General features: G+C 36.0%; 1 protein-coding gene across 1 annotated transcript; it reads left to right on the plus strand.

Moving 5' to 3' along the window:
• Positions 1-5,438: 5,438 nt before the first annotated feature.
• On the plus strand, positions 5,439-8,445 carry LOC149531406 (uncharacterized). Its single transcript, XM_089811097.1, has 4 exons — positions 5,439-5,773; positions 6,124-6,899; positions 7,367-7,544; positions 7,767-8,445. The coding sequence occupies exons 1-4, from the start codon at positions 5,578-5,580 to the stop codon at positions 8,093-8,095; spliced, it is 1,479 nt and encodes a 492-aa protein (XP_089667223.1). The 5' UTR covers positions 5,439-5,577; the 3' UTR covers positions 8,096-8,445.
• The last annotated feature ends 9,117 nt before the right edge of the window (positions 8,446-17,562 follow it).

Consider the following 17,562-nt stretch of genomic DNA (forward strand, 5'->3'; position numbering starts at 1 on the left):
TGTGACCTTGAGTGGTCTACACCGTTGAGGTGTTTGGATTTATGTTTCTGTATGAGTTGCTTTGATTATGCTTTTGACTGATCTTTGAGATTATGGTGTGATTTTTGGTTCACTGAGGTTTGTGCCAGTGGTTACCAAGATTGATGTGGTATCATGAGGTTGTTTCGTGATTACCTTGAGATGTGTGCAGAGATTGCACTATGTACTATTACCATGCTACACTGGACTAGGTTCTTATAGCAGTGGTTAGTCATGTTTATGACTATGGTTGTTTATGTGTTTTAAATACCTTTTTAATGCAGAGTAATCAATCATTATTAAATGCTTAAGTAATTAGAATGGATTGTTCATGTTGGATTCTTTGGTTCTATGTTGCAGGCATTTACCTTGTTATATTTTGATCTATGAGATAATTTTTACTTATGTGATGTTTTACATTTGAGGTGACTTGAGGGTTAGATGTTTCACCTTGATTCTAGTATCATAGATATTAGAATACTATGTTGTTTAGTTAATCATATTGCATGATGATGCCATTTTGAGATGACAGTGTGTTTTTATGATGATATCTGGTTATCTAGTATTTGGACTTACCTTTGATTATGTTAGGTGATGGATTTAATGCTATGGTTATTTACTACTTTCCTACGTTGTTATGCTTTATGCGAACGTGAGTGATGTAAATAGATTATTTTAATATAATTAAATAAATGGTTAAATTAGGTGATCTAATGCATTTATTGCTTCAGCTATGCTATTATATGCAATTGCACTTGATCATGTTGTTTAGTGTGCAAGATTTATATCCCTGGCAGTGGCACAAGGAGTTAGTGATTCAGCCATTCATATTTTACCAATGTCGTCCTTATATGATCGACGTATCCTTTATTAAAATGTTTAAATTTAAACCTTTCGGTGATTATTAAATCTGAACTCATTTGCATTATGTGATTAGACCAGTAAGCGTGTCTGTGCATTTAGAGATTCGCATTGTCGCGAAAGTTATTAAGAAAATTTATGTGTTTTTGGGTTTTCAGGCTTTTTAATTGATTTATTTTATTTCCTAGAAGCTTTTCCATAGATGAATTCCTATTTATAGGAATAGCTTGTTTTCGTTTGGGTCGATTCAGGGTTTAACTAGATTGGTTGGTTAAATGCCCTAATCGATTATTCACCCAAAAAGTGAATAAGTATCCAAAAAAGAATTTAATTCCTCACTTCGCACTTTCGAATTGGAAAGTTGGAGAGTAAAACCCAAAATCCTCTTCATGAGGATTTACTGTTTTATTCGTTGTGGGAGCTACAGGCATGGGATTGTCGCAAGGTTGAGCTCATTGGATTGAGCTCAGGGAAACCTTGGATTGCCGTAATTTTCAGCCACTTCTGCAGGCGTTTTATTTTCTGGTTCAGTTTTTTGTTTTGACCTTTTGACTGTGAGGTAAGGCTTTCCTGTTTTATTGTTTCAGCTCTATTTTTACTTCTATTTTTGGTAGCCGTTTGTTTGGAGGCTGAGAACTAGTGTTCCCCTCCATTTTTGTATGTTAGTTCTACCCAGTTGGGCGGGTATGAACATTTCCATATTTTTTGGGATGAGGGTTTGGAGTTTTGCACCGTTATGCTGGTTGTTTTTGCATACGGTGTCCGATTCCATTTATTTTTGGATTTTTTGAATTTTTGAACCCAAAGACCAAAGTTTTAATTTTGGAATTTTTTTTCTAAAATTTGGGGTTTTTACCTCATTTTGCATGCCACCCTATTTTCTCGAGTTTTCTCGACACAATGTGGGTCATGGACTTGGATGATATGTTTGGATATCAGTCAGACCACTTTTGCACTTTTATGTTGTTTTGGGATGCATGTTGCATTCGTACTCTCGATGTTGTGTTCGGTTGAGTGATTTTATACTTGGTGTTTTTGTTTCTTTTAGACCTTTTCTTTTGTTTCGTGAACGCTAGGATTCATATAAAATCCATACTCTCGGATTAAGGCCGGTTGAGTAAGTTCATGATGTTTGGTCTTGTTGCATCATTGGAATTCCTGTAGAATCCATACTCTCGAATTGAGGCCGGTTGAGTGATTTTATGATGTATAGTTTTATTGGCTTGGGATTCGTGTAGAATCCATCCTTCTTGTGTTGCTTTTAGTTAGGTGTTTTCTTTGCATTGTGTTCTCATTCCTGTCCTTGTGTTGTGATCTTCGTGATGGTGGTGTGCCACACATGAGTACATGCACGTATCTTTATCGGGTGACTTACGAGGCCCGATCTTCCATTGTACTTCTGAAAGTTATGATCATTGGGGTTGGGATGGGAGTATGCATGCCTACGGGAAATTGTCGTAGGATGAGCATGGGTAGGGTAGAGTAGCATATGGAGGGGGCTTCTATCTCGTAGCTTGGTGACCTTAGTCCCATAGGGCTGGTGGAGGATAGGAAGTTTTAAATAAGTGATAACTAAATAAAATGTGTGACTGGTAATAAAACTTAAGATAATAAAATGTGTGTGTGGGGCCCTCTGTTGAGGAGTTGAAACGCACGATCCAAGCTTGGGCTTTTCGATGCCAAGCGACTCTCCATGATGTCAGTCCCTACTTAGTAGCCTTTTTGAGTGTTTGACCAGGACCCGTACTCTTTGCATTGTCTTAGGTTCTTGGTTGCAACCATCATACTGTCTGGCATGAGTGTTAGCCTTGGATTTTGTGCTTTATGTGTGTTTGTGGTTGGATCTTTATCTCCATCAGCATGGTGGGTGTGGACCTACGAGTTCTACGTGGTTGGGAGGCATAGCTACCTTCACCACTGCTAGGGATCGGTGTATAGAGACGATCTTTGTCCTAGTGCGACCGTTGCTGGATGTTGTTCATTTGGTACTTCGGGTTTCAATATATGCTTCCTTGTGATTTATGCTTTCATTGGAATGCTTGGATATCATGTTTAGATGATGTTAGTTTATTTGATGCATTCCCTTATCATGATGTTTAGCATATGATTAGATGATGTGATTTGCTTTAGTAGTATATCTGTTGCTTACTGCTATTTAGCATGTGATAGGTGATGTTATCTACTGTAAGATTATCTTATGCGTTATCACTAGCATGTTAGATTTCCTTATGCTGATATTGTGCATGTTGTAGTAGTGACGTCCCTATTATGACAGTACCGACAATCTGGTCGGTGGCTTGGGATGTTACGCGCGGGGATGGCTAGGACCCACGATGGTCTTATGATGCTATTGATGGTTGGAAGGAACCACGTACTTAGTTTGGTTGTTTTGTTGTTGTGAGGTATTTCTATTTACTGCGATGTTTATTTCAGTATGTTCCTTACTGTTGTGGTTTAGTTGGATAGATGTTCCTCTTTCCTTGCTATTAGTGCTTTCGAGTGTTCATTTCTCGATTTACGTGGATCCGACACTCTTCGGTGTGGAGGTTCTTTGCTCTATTTTTGTCTTTTGTGCTTCTGGGAGTGTTTTTGTGTTCTTTGGGTGACATTTGTTCAGCATGGTGTGACATTAAAAATTTATCGCACACCCTTGCAAACTGTGTCGTACGATACTGTAAAGTATCGCACGCCTTCTTGAGAAATGTTGTACGACACTAAAAGAGTGTCGTATGCCTTCTTGAGAAATGTTGTACGAGACTGTAAAGTGTCGCATGCCTTCTTGAGAAATGTCGTACGACACTGAAGAGTGTCGCACGCCTTAAGGAGAAGTGTCGACCTCCCTTAGTAAGAAGTGTCGCACGATTTTTTGTAAAAACCTGTGTGGGCGGATAGCGGGCACTTTTTGTCATGATCTAAACTTTTTGAGAGTTTTTTTGGATACCCTTTTGGGCATTCTTCGACCCTATGCTGTTGCATTTTGAATTCTGTCAGTTTCTCTTGAAATCCAGTTTTTATGTTTCTGTTTTAGTCTCTTGGGGTTTAAAATATATCGTTTAAGTATAAGTTTCTTATACTTAAGATATATTTTAATATATGTGACGAATCTTTTGAGATAGGTTTCAGACCTTTCGGAGATAAGTTATGGATTCTAGGAAATTTCAAGGCTTCAGAAATCCAGACTTAGCCAATTTTTAGGGCTTCAGGATTTCAGGCTTAGCCAAATTTCAACTTTTTGCATTTTACCCCAGCTTGGTGTTTTGTTGATGAGTGGTTGTTTCTTGTGCACTCATCATGTGCGTTGTCGTTGTTGGCTTTGTTTGTGTGTGTCAGTTTGGTAGTGGCGTTTGGAGATTCGTTGATTGCCAGGATTGTGGTGAAGTCTTCCATTGCGATCTTTGTGATCCCTGTATGATGTTTTCATGTGCATTCATACTTGTAAAAATAAATAAAAATTCTTGGCTTGTTTTTCATCCTTGTTTCCAAGGATCTCCGGGCGGGGCATTACAGTGAGACCCAACTTCTTACAATGACCCTAAAGAATGAGCTAACAATTGAATTTTTTTTAAAAATAACTTAGTAAATATAAAAGTACAATTTATCAATCAACAAACATAAATTGTGCAATAGAAATCTAACTCAAAAAAATCTCAAATTTAAATGAAAAATGTACATGAAATCTTCCAACTTTCAGATTAAAGATTATCATAATATACAATTAATGAGACAAGAAACTTCAATAAAGATTTACAATTATGGTTTTCCATACAAACAATTAAGCCTTCTGATTTCTTATTCAAGACAAAATTCTAAGGATTGATAAAAAATTGAACTTCTTTATAGGAAAGAAGACAGTAAGAATCTTTGAAGCTCATCAAAACAATTATACTTCAAGTATTTTGAATGAAGTTTCACTCCAAAAGTACAAGAAACTACAACACTTTAAACTCTTAGTTAGAATCTAGCAAAGATAGAACTGGATAAATCTAGAGAAGAAAGAAATTGCAACTCAAAGGAAACAAAGGTCATTAGTGACCAACAAAAAAGTTTGAACCTTCACTAGAAGTCATAATTATATGGGTTACCAGTAATAACGTTCTTAGCTACATAAAGCACATAAGAAGCCATAATTGCTATTGTACATCTAGTTTTTGTTTTTGTTTTGCTTTGGATATTATGATGTGAAAAATTAGAACTTCTTTGAAACTTGAATATTTTATTTTTTAAAATATTTTTAAAGATGAAAGCGTTTTTTCTCATCACTTAAACTATTGACCAAAAAAAAAGTTATAATTCAAGATTATTAAAAATAAATATTAATAATTAGCTAGTTAAACAAAATTTAAGACTTTATTCCTATTAGACGATTCCCCTGATCAAATTAAAAAAATTGCATGAAAAGATTTCATAAATTATCTTTCCTAGATGAGAAGAACTAATAAGCTCGGTCTAACAAAACTATGAATGTATTTTGAAAATTGTTAATTGAAACTCTCATTGGTTTCCTTACAGATTCTATCGACGCGACCATTTCCCTTGCTAGGCCGACAGATTCGTTCATATAAATAACCGAGCTCTTAGCGACAGATTTGTTCACAGTTATCCAAGATTACGGTCATATTTGATTCAGAAATCAAGTTATAATCCTATTTTGTGGACCGAAATCGCGAATCTTACATATTTTTTGTTCGCAAGTCGGAAATGGAGTCTTATAAATCGGGAAAGGGGAGTGTGATTTCGAAGGATAATTATACACAGAGCAGCCAAATTCGAAATAGAAATTGTGGCAAGCTTTGCCATTTTGCAAGAAATTGGCCAACAAAGAAGAGGAATAATGGCGTACAGTTCAAACCCCAGAATCCCCAAAAATTCAATTGGGGCCAGAGACCTATAACGGGTAACGAATCTTTCCTTGCTCATCATTTGCATGAAAACATCAGGAACAATGTCGTTTTGCAAATCTTTAGCTCATTGAAATATTTGGAACAGATCATTTGCGTTCTATATTCATTTGTTTGAATTTTAGGTGAGAACAATTTTGCTGTATAAATGGCTGAAAAATAAAGACAATTTGAAGGGCTGATCTTGTTAAAGCCAGTGTTTTATGTGCATTTTACCCCTTATTATGCTAAAATTTTATATGATCTGGAATGTTTTAGTGTGCTACTCTCGATAAATTTGTCTTGTTGTATTCTTCAGAAAAGCTTGAGCACACTTTTGCTCATGTTCTTTGCTTTTTATGTACAGAGATATGGGCAGATGGTTCAATTATGTCCAATTTTAAGCCGCACAACAAATGTTGCCATGAAATTGCTCGGAAAATTTCGGCCTCAAAGTTACATGAAGGATTTTCTTCGAGGGTTGCAGATTTCTGTGGAGGTTATTCCACTTCCGCTTCAGATTCCTCCGAAGATTATTCTTCATCCGCCTCAGATTTCTCTGAAGATTATTCTTCACCCGCCTCAGATTCCTATGAAGATTGTTCCTCATCAGATTTGTCAGATTACTTTGCAGCCTACAGTAATCAATTTGAAGATTATTTCTCATCAGCCCCAGAAAGTTCACCAGTCTTACATTCGCCTGGAGTTTCTTCATCATTGATGTCGGATTCTTCCCATGTTTCTTCCTCGTCAGCCTCAGATTCACACACAGACAAATCTGAAGGCCAGGATATCAATGAATTCGAAGACTGGGAAGAAATACAGCCTCTTCATTGTGCAAATTCGAGTAAATTTGAGAAAGGATCGGATGGAAATAATGAATTTCCTATTCGCACTGGTGTCGATTCCCCTGAAGATTGTCACAAGGCTGTTCGAACTATGCATAATTTATCAGTGTTGCTGCTCGAAAATTCATCATTGTCAGACAATCTAAGCGAATCTGACTTTCAAATTCTCCAGTCTGTCATTTGCAATATTTCTCAATGTCTTCTGAAAAGCGTAGATGTTTCAAAATCAACAGATGTAGCTGCTTTCATGCCTGACAAACAACTGGTTGCTGCCAATTCGAGGAAAACTGAAAAGGTTTAATAGAACTTATCCTTAAGCATTGCTTGCTTATAATTTCTGGGGTATAATAGCTTTTGGATAAAAATAGATGAAATAAAATTAAGACAGCTCTATTGCATCTGGGTTTTGCTTATTGACAATTATGAATGACCAAAGGAAATTTGTAGAGAATTAGGAAGATTGGATCTATGTTTATGCTGATCCATAAATCAAAGTATGATCTTCCTGTTTTCTTTTTTCAATTTTCTTGGTCTAGCTACCATGGAATTTCCTAATTCCTGTTTTTATTTCTTGATATGTTTTCTCTCTATCTTAATTCATGGTTATTTCCAATCTTTGTGTAAATCATTTTTTTATATATTCTAGTTCCCTCTGTGTTTGTTATTGTTGGATTTAACCGGTTGTTGTTCATTAAATTTCTCCTCCTTTCTTGTCGTCCGACTCCAAAGGGATTGAATTGAAGCTTGATTTCGCACTTGCAGGATTGCTATGCTGCCGAAAAAAGGGAAGATCCGGTTGGAGCGAGATCTTCCCAAATCTCTGCAAAAGTTTATCACTCACAGATGGCTAAATTTGAGGTGGAATTAAATTCAATAGAATCTGAATTCAGGAGGCTGAGAACGGAGCTTGAAAGGAAGGATGTAAGGAAAACTCATGCAGGTGACATATCATATCTACTCTTCTCATATTGTCTTTATGGAATTGTTGTTTTTTGAAGGCATATCTGGAGAAGATATAATACAATTTGAAACATGTTAACTATGGCTAAGATTTTTGGCCATTAGAACTCTTTTTATGTAATCTAGTCAAATGCGTTCTTTAGGTTTCAGGCAATTTTTTTTATTAATATTGCTGTTAACTCTTTTTGTCATATGTAACCAGGTACACATAAAAATAGACACATTGAAACTTTAGCAAACAGGGACGAATTTTACTATACTTGTGCACCATTTTCGGAAGAGAGAAGTCAGGAGTTACCTGATTTGAACTTGGATCCAATAGTGGATGATGAATCAGTCACAGACGACCGTTACATCAAGAAAAATGAAGACAATGCCATTTCTCAGAACAATATTAGCGAGGAGCCTATTCTGAGAAGTAGTTTGAGTACAATTGAAGATTACTTTGGAATTATCAGAGATAATATTGGCAACAATTTACTAGATGATTGTGAAAGTACTGAATCTCCAATCGATGTCTATGAGTTATAACACGTTAGAGTTGGACATGCTTTAGTATCAGATTCAACTTGGGAAGAAATCAACTAAGGGAGAAAGATTTTGCAGTTTCATGGGCATTTTTAGTTGTAGATTGAGAGGATCTTCAGAGTTTGCAGTGAGTGAAGGAGCATATAGCATATACAGAGCAGTCTCCTCCAAACTATGTAGTCTCTTTTCGAAAAGTATGAAGGGAGCCCCTCCTAGTAGCAATGCTTATCATATTTATAGACATGCCATATGATATATTTATTCATTGCAATTATTTCTGTTTATGATGGGATATATAGATGATTAAAAGTTGTTAAGAATATATAAATAAATCTAAAGTTTTTGTTTTGTTTTGTTTTGTTTTGGATATACATATATGGTAGTAAGGGGAGAATGTTTTCTAGTGTTGATATTTAAATTATAAAATAATTAATCAAGATTGACATTATATATGAAAACTGTAATATTTTAATTTTTTTTAAATTATTAAAAAATATTTATTAACTTTTTTATGAATTTACTTAGGTGTTTGATTTTGAAAATATGTACATCATCAAAATTCAAATCATAAATATCACATTTAGGTGCTTGATTTTGAAAATATGTATATGCATAGATAATTTTTTAGAAAAGTATAATACAAATTTATATTTTTTCCTTTCACATTTTGTTATAATTTTTAAAATTTTCTCTTGTTGTATGTGAGTCACTATATATTCCATATTATACACCTCTTGATTTACATAGAGATGAATCTTCAAGGGACAATTTTAATGTAACATGCACACTTTACTTTCTATATTTGACAATGATAATGCAACGAAGAAAATATTGAATGTGGATCTTACAAAACAATATGCACATTACGATTATGATGAATACTCCCACTATATCATTTTCATCATCATCACCATTTAGACACTAGAGTACCCATAGGATAAGTTACACAAATCTCTATAAAAACTTCTCATAGGGCTTTAAGACACCATTTGAAATAACATAAGAATATTTTATAATTATGATCTTATCAACAGTCATAATATAAAAAGGGTACTCTTATCCATTGATAACTTTAAGAAACCCCCTTTGGAAAAAAATATAAAATTATGGTGAATCCAAGATTAGTGTAGGGGAAAATTTTAATTTCTATTGGCAATTTATTTTTTCAAACAAGGAAAAAAAATATTTTTATTCGCAATTTTGTTTTTATTGTATGGAAATTCTATAAAACCCTAGCAAATCTTTAATTATTAAAGAAACTTGCAACGGGAAGTACAAATATCAAGAAACCATAATTTTTGATGCAGAAGCATCTAGTGGTGTAAGGGCAATCCTGTATCACCCAAAAATATGCTTAGGAATAGTTTCTGTTTAATGTGTTTTCATTTCTGGATACCCATTTGGGTCAAATAAAGGTTCCAACTCTCACAGTTCCACTATTAGTGTTCTAGGTTAGAGTTTTTAAGCACCTTGGGATACATGTAAATGCCGAAAAAATAGGACTATGTAATTGAGCCATAATTATTGTGAGTTAGAGGGTTTACATTGGAGGGATGATTATATTTGTAATTTGGAACACTCCAGAAAAAGAATTAGGTCAAAAGGCTTCACGGTTAGAAAGTTATTGCAATTTTTCAGTTCATGGAGACCTCCTAAGAGCGCTTCAAAATCAGATATGGGGCACTAAAAGGCCTCGTATAAGGACAAAAAATGGGAGACGAGTGAAGCTGGTCCATAGGGTTGTAGAGCGTTTCGAGAGCTTTCCAAAAATGTAAATGGTTCATCAATCAGAGCTATGGTTCAAAAGTTATGTCTCCTGGAAGTTCAACTACCATTTTTGGATCCTTCTAATTTTACACCGACTTCTAACGTGATTTCTAGAACTTTTCGTTTTGGTGGTGGATGCCAACCGGCATATTCTAGAATTTATTCATAACCCTAAACCATTTGGGGCTTATTTAAGAACATTTCTGGCATTGTAAAGGTGGCAATTAGTGGAGTTAGAGAGAAGGTGCTATGTGGAGGATTTCTTTCTCCAAAATCATATTGTTGTAAGCCCATAGGGCATTTTTCATTGATAATAATATTTTCCCTTTTCCTGTGTATTCATTCTGGTCTTTGGTTGTGTCTCCATCAACTGGTATCAGAACAAGTTTTCCTGAGTGTGTAGATAGAGGGCTGACTGTGAGGTAGTTTGCACTAGGATTGTGTGGTTGTGGGTTTGAGTCAAGAAGATGCCTCCACGAAGAGAGGGTGGTGGAAGGGTTGGAGCTATTAATCCTAAGGAGGTTAGAGCCCTTCAGAGGTAGGTTCAAGCATTGCAGAAGGAGATCCTTAGAGGACTAAATGTTGTTGCAGAAAATGAAAGTGAGGAAGAAAATGAAGAAGAAGAAATTGGATAGGAAGGGGAAGGTGAAGGGGAAGTCCTAAATTAGGCAGAGGAGAGGCTTTTTAGGGCCATTTATAAGCTTGGAAAAAGACCTAAAATTGATGTGGGTATGTTTTCGGGAACCCTAAACCTGGATGAGTTGATCGATTGGATCAATGAACTAGAGGAGTATTTTGAGTATGAGGATATCAGAGACCCTGAGAGGGTTAAATTTGTGAAGGCCAAAATGAAAGGTTGTGCCAAAATCTAGTGGCAAGAGGTTTAGCTGAAAAGGAATAGAAGAGGAAAGGAGAAAATCACAAGGTGGACAAACTAAAGAAGCAGTTCATTTCTGTTGATTACGAGCTTGATTTGTTCAAGAAAATGAAAGGTTTAAAACAAGCAATAAAATCTATCTAGGAATCATCTAGAGGCCAAAATGAGACCCAGAAGAAAAATGAAGATGTGGGTACTAGCAAAAACCAAAGAGATGAGGGTTTCAACTGCTCTTGTGATTAAAACTTTGGAGATCAGAGAGGAAGAGGTAGAGGACATGGACAAGGATCAGGAAGAGGAGGCTTCCGTGGTACCTATTTTCATTGCAATGAAGAAGGTTATCGTACCTTTGAATGCCCTCAACGACAAGGAAGGACAGATAGGAGGGCTAATGGTCAAGCAAGGGTTGCTCATGTGGACGAAGATGCACAGTCATCACATTATAAGGATGCAGAAAGAGGAGAGGTTCTCGTAAATGAAAGGGTCTTACTAAGTGGTGAGATTGAACCTAGACAAAGGAGGAGTTTGTTTCGTACCAGGTCCAGGTGCGAGGATAAGTGTTGTGATGTGATTATTGATGGTGGTAGCACTGACAACTTGGTGTCTAAAGAGATGGTCTCTAAGCTAAAGCTCAAAAGGGAAAAACAACCCCAACCCTATTGGATTGCTTGGGTGAAGGATGATCATAACGTCTTGGTCAGTGAACAGTGTTTGGTGAAGTTCAAGATTGGGAGTTACCATGATGAAGTTCTCTATGACATTATTCCAATGGATGTCTGCCATTTATTGTTGGGAAGACTGTGGCAATTTGAAAGACATGTTGTACATGATGGTCATGCAAATACATACTCTCTGACCAAGGATGGAGTTCGCCACAAACTGAAGCCCATGATAAAAGAAGATGAAAAGGTATGCAGTAGTGCTAGGATATGTCTTGTTGATGGAAGAAATTTTTTGGATGGTATGAAACATCAGCATATGTGTTATGCTTTGATTCCTAGAAGAGATAAGGAAGGTAGTAGTGAAGTTCCACCTGAAGTTTTAGGCCTCTTAATTGAGTATGGAGATGTCATCTCTGATAGAGATCAGTCATCAGATAGATTTAATCCCTAGAGCTAGTTTGCCTAACAAGGCTGCTCATAGGATGACTCCTACTAAAATTGAGGAGCTAAATAGATAGGTTTAGGAGCTATTGAGGAAGGGTTTGATTTAGGAGAGCCCGAGTCCATGTGCAGTACCTACAATACTAGCACCAAAGAAGGATGGAGAGTGGAGAATGTGAACCGACTCTCAAGCTATAAACACGATAACCATCAAGTATTGATTTCCTTTTCCAAGAATGGATGATCTTATGGAATGCTTGAGTGGAGCTCAGTACTTCACAAAGATAGATCTCAAGAGTGGCTATCACAAAATATGGATCCGAGAAGGAGATGAGTGGACGACTGCATTCAAGACCAAGGAGGGTATATATGAGTGGTTATTCATGCCTTTTGGACTAACCAACGCACCAAGCACCTTCATAGCTTATGAATGAGGTACTAAAGAAATTCTTGGGAAAATTTGTTATTGTCTATTTGGATGATATTTTAATTTTCAGCAAGACTTTGGATGAACATTTATTGCACATTCGTAGTGTCCTTGAAAGGTTGAGGGAAGAGAAAATGTTGATTAATTTGAAGAAGTGTAGCTTTATAAAAAAAGGAGTTAGTCTACTTGGAGTTTGTTCTATCATCTGAGGGTCTCAAAATGGATCCGGAAAAGGTAAAAGCCATCTTGGAATGGCCTACTCCAAGGTCTGCTACTGAGGTAAGATCATTTCATGGTCTGGTTAGTTTTTACAAAAAGTTCATTAGGAATTTTAGTGGCATATGTGCACCCTAACTGAAACAATAAGGGGAGATAGAAAAGAGTTCAAATGGACTACAATAGCTACAAGGAGTTTTGAATTGTTGAAGAAGAAGGTGACAGAGAAACCTATGTTGGCACTTCCAAATTTCATTAAAGTATTCCAGGTAGATTGTGATGCTAGTGGCAGTGCTATTAAGGTTGTATTGAGCCAAGAAGGTAAGCCTATTGCATATTTTAGTGAAAAATTGAATGATGCAAAGAAGAAGTATTATGTTTATGACTAGGAGTTCTATGCAATAGTTTAGGCCTTAAAGAAATGGAGGCACTATTTATTGCCAAAAGAATTTGTCTTGTATACTGATCAATAGGCATTGCAATACTTAAATAGCCATGCATACTGATCATTAGGCATTGCAATACTTAAATAGCCATGTATATTGATCATTAGGCATTGCAATACTTAAATAGCCAAGGTAAATTGGACCAAAGACATATGAAGTGTGTAGAGTTCTTGAAGAGCTATACATTTGTGTTGAAACATAGAAGTGAAAAGTCTAATAGGGTTACAAATGCATTGAGTAGGAGACAGTTGTTGCTTATAGTAATGCAGGTCGAAGTGGTTGGTTTTGATGAACTCAAGCATCTGTACCTTGAGGATCCTGATTTTGCTGAAGCATGGAAGGCTTGTAAAGAACTTGTTACTGTAAAAAAAACTAGGTGGCTAGACTATTTGATTCAGGATGGTATGTTGTTCAAGGGTAGTCAATTATGCATTCCAAGGAGTTCCATGAGGGAAAACCTAATCAAAGAGAAACACAGTGGGAGAATAGCAGGACACTTTGGTCAAGATAAGACCATTGCTATTCTTAGAGAACATTATTTTTGGCCTCAATTGTCACAAGATGTGAAAAAATTTGTGCAGAGTTGTCAAGTGTGTCAAGTAGCCAAAGCATTTAGTCACAATACTGAACTTTATTAGCCGTTGCCTATTCCATCAAAGCCTTGGGAGGACATAAGTATGGATTTTGTTCTTGGATTTCCAAGGACACAAAGGGGTAATGACTCAGTATTTGTGGTGGTTGATAGGTTCTCCAAGATGGCACATTTCATCCCATGCCACAAGACTCATGATATTGTACATATTGCAGATTTGTTTTTCAGAGAGGTGGTGAGACTACATGGTCTCCAAAAGAGTATTGTTTCCGATAGAGATACTAAATTTTTGGGGTATTTCTAAAGGAATTTATGGAAGAAGTTGAGGATAGAATTGAGGTTCAGTTCTACACATCATCTGCAGTCTGATGGACAGACTGAAGTGGTAAATAGAAGTTTGGGCAATTTGCTGAGGTGTTTAGTGGGAGATAAGCCCAAGGGGTGGGATTTGATTCTACTACAAATAGAATTTTCTTACAATAACTCTGTAAATAGGAGTACTGGTAGATCACCATTCCAAATTGTGTATGGAAGTAGCCCAAGGACTACACCAGACTTGAGGAAGATGGAGCAAGGGGAGAGGATAAGTGCCGAGGTAGAAGAATTTTCTGAACATATCAAGAGCCTACATGAGGAGGACCATGCACACATTACCAAGATGAATCAATAGTATAAAGCTAGGGCTGATTAAAGGAGGAGACATAAAGAGTTTCAAGTAGGAGATATGGTTATGGTACACTTACGAAAGGAACGGTTTCCAGTGGGTACTTACAACAAGCTGAAGATGAAGAAATTTGGCCCCTGTAAAATTTTGAAGAAACATGACTCAGGAAATGCATATGAGGTGGAGTTGTCGGATGGGATTCATATTTCTCCTATCTTCAATATTGCAGACTTAACAGAATATCATGATGATGGCGTAGATGAGGGTTTGACGCTAGAACCATGTCCAATTCCTAGTTCTAAGAAGGAGGATATAGAAGAGATTCTGGATAGTCATGTGGGTAGGAGTACCAAAAATAGGCAATATGAGGAGTACCTGGTGAAGTGGAAAGGATGATCAATAGAGGACTCAACTTGGATAGTAGTAGTGGAGGTAACCCATTTGGGTTTTCCTCTACCATAAAGTGATAGGGTCACTTTTCAATCTACCCTGGGTGTCTGATGCAGGAGCATCCAGTGGTGTAAGGGCAATCCTGTATCACCAAAAAATATGCTTAGGTATAGTTTTTGTTTAATGTGTTTTCATTTTTGGGTACCCATTTGGGTCAAATAAAGGTTCCAACTCTCACAGTTCCACTATTAATGTTCCAGGTTAGAGTTTTTAAGCACCTTGGGATACATGTAAATGCTAAAAAATAGGACTATGTAATTGAGCCATAATTATGGTGATTTAGAGGGTGTAAATTGGAGGGCTGATTATATTTATAATTTAGAACACTCCAGAAAAAGAATCAGGTCAACAGGCTTCACGGTTAGAAAGTTATTGCAATTTTTTGATTCCTGGAGACCTCCTAAGAGCGCTTCAAAGTCAGATATGGGGCACTAAATGGCCTCGTATAGGGCCAAAAAATGGGAGATGAGTGAAGTTGGTCCATAGACCTGTAGAGCACTTTGAGAGCTTTTCAAAAATGTAAACAGTTCATCAATCAGAGCTACAGTTCAAAAGTTATGCCTCCCGAAAGTTTGACTATCGTTTCTGGATTCTTCTAATTTTACACTAATTTCTAACGTGATTTATGGAACCTTCCATTTTGGTTGTGGATGCCAACTAGCATATTATTGAATGTATTCCTAACCCTAAACCATTTTGGGCTTATTTAAGAACATTTTTGGCATTGTAAAGGTGACACTTAGTGGAGTTAGAGAGAAGGTATTGTGTGGAGGATTTCTTTCTCCAGAATCATATTGTTGTAAGCCCATAGGGCATTTTTCATTAATAATAATATTTTACCTTTTCCTGTGTGTTCATTCTAGTCTTTGGTTGTGTCTCCATCAATTTTATATCATCTAAAACACAATCACCATTTTATAATTGTTAGATGATCCCAAAACATTGGTATGAATCCTATTTCAGGCCAAAATATTAAAGGAAAGCAAGTTTTAGAGAGAATCTCCAGAATAATGACACTTGTCCACAATAGAGACACATGTCAAGTATATGTACTTAATGTATAACCTAACTTAAAGATTTGCCACATATTAGTGAATGTGTCCATTGAACAAGATAAGCTTGGGATATTGTAGGCAAAAATATTTGACTTACCATATGGAAAGGTTAAATTGCATCGACGAAGTCATCACCAAAATAAAAATAATTACATATCATTAGTGGCGATTATTCTAAGCATGGGACCTAATTTTCATAAATTGTAGGTGACATGAAAAATAGCCCAAAAGTGTAACTTGTTTTGAAAAATTCAAGGTCGACAATGAGTGAAATTCATCATTTGGTGAATATTCACCACTAAAGCTATCCCTGATCTTATCATGTTTATTGTAAAATCATAGGGGGATCACCCATAAATGGACAAGTATCATAATCTACCTTAAGACTCCACAAGACCCCCCTTACTTATACCCAACTAAGCCACAAGTCTGCCTAGCCCAATACAAATTAAAATAAACCCTTACATTAAATATTTGCATAAGCCACAAGTCGGTTGTAACACTCATTAACTACCCAAAACCCAAATTAAATGCCAAATGTCAACTCACATACAACTCAAGTACCACAAAGACCAAGAGAAAATTGAGTGTCAAAAACCACCATTGAGCATCAACATTCCACCAAGCATAGCTAAACTCTATCATTGATTGAGCCAACTCAAGCAACACTACTGTCAAGTCCCAATCCAACCAGGCCACGGTATATGCCGAGTTCCTCCTTTACGGACCAAGTCACTTCACTGACCAAGCAACTTGGGAAGCAGTACTATTGAGCTCCTAGTATAAATCAAGCTTATAGTATCTACCGAGTGCCCCAAGCATCATCTAACACCTTCCTTAATTGAGTCACTCAGTTAACATATAAACCATGAAAAACTAAGTATCAACCAAGTGTCACCTCTTCATTGACTAAGTCCTCCAACTCCAAAGCCAAAATACCCCAATATGGAAGATTTTCAGCCAACCAAGGATGCTTTTGCATGAAAATGATAGTCCATACAGTGGTAAGGATCACTTGCAAGTTATATGAAATATCACAAAATAGTACTGCATAGTATCATATGATATTCTAGGAGAGAATTTTTTTTAATGAACCTTTGACAAAATAATGCAAGGAAAACACAATAAGAAAGAAAAATGAAGCTAAACCCTAGAGTATATCCCTATGGTGGGCACCAAAAATGTAGCACACTTCTATAAAACCTTATCCTGAAAGAATCTCATGCAGAGAGGCACTTGAGAGGAACCTTATAGCTTCCTATCCATGATGTGAAAGAATGAAATAGTGTAATTGGTTGGCTCTCAAATGAACCCAATAGAGACTCTTTCAAGGTGCACGATAGAAAGAAAGATAATAAAGAAAATTCAATGAAAACTCAAACTAAGATTGAGAGTAAACTAAATGCAATGCAAGTAAAATCTAAGCTAATCTATCAAAGATAAGTATTACAATACCCCTAGTTAAGATAGATTTTCTAGTTTAAATGCTTGTGAAAGAAACACTAAACTAGAATGTATGTAAGCTACAATACGAGTGCAAGATGTGGGCTTAAGTCCTCTATAATGCAAGTAAACAAAATGACAAAATAACACTATAAACGCTCAAAATTGTCCCAAATGCTATATTAATTCATTTAATATTTCTTTTGACATTATAATTATTTATTTATTAATTAATTATATTTGTCACATTCTTCTACTTATTTAATAAAATAGTTTCATGTCTGTAAGGTATTCAAATCTAAATTGAATACTCCTCATCTAATGTATTAAATTCATTTAATACATAGTGCTCCATAAATCCCCTTTTAAATAAATTTCAATTTATTTAATTCTCTCCACTTTATTAAATTCTTTAATCCCATGATTAAGT

The sequence above is a fragment of the Cupressus sempervirens genome, chromosome 11 (genome assembly GCF_028749045.1).
Source record: "Cupressus sempervirens isolate cs-2001-9-10 chromosome 11, ASM2874904v1, whole genome shotgun sequence".
NCBI classification, from domain to species: domain Eukaryota; kingdom Viridiplantae; phylum Streptophyta; class Pinopsida; order Cupressales; family Cupressaceae; genus Cupressus; species Cupressus sempervirens.

Coding starts and splice junctions, on each gene's coding strand:
- LOC149531406 (XM_089811097.1), top strand. CDS start 5,578: ATGGAGTCTTATAAATCGGGAAAGGGGAGTGTGATTTCGAAGGATAAT. Junction 5,774..6,123: donor GGGCCAGAGACCTATAACGG/GTAACGAATCTT, acceptor TTTTATGTACAG/AGATATGGGCAGATGGTTCA. Junction 7,545..7,766: donor TGTAAGGAAAACTCATGCAG/GTGACATATCAT, acceptor ATATGTAACCAG/GTACACATAAAAATAGACAC.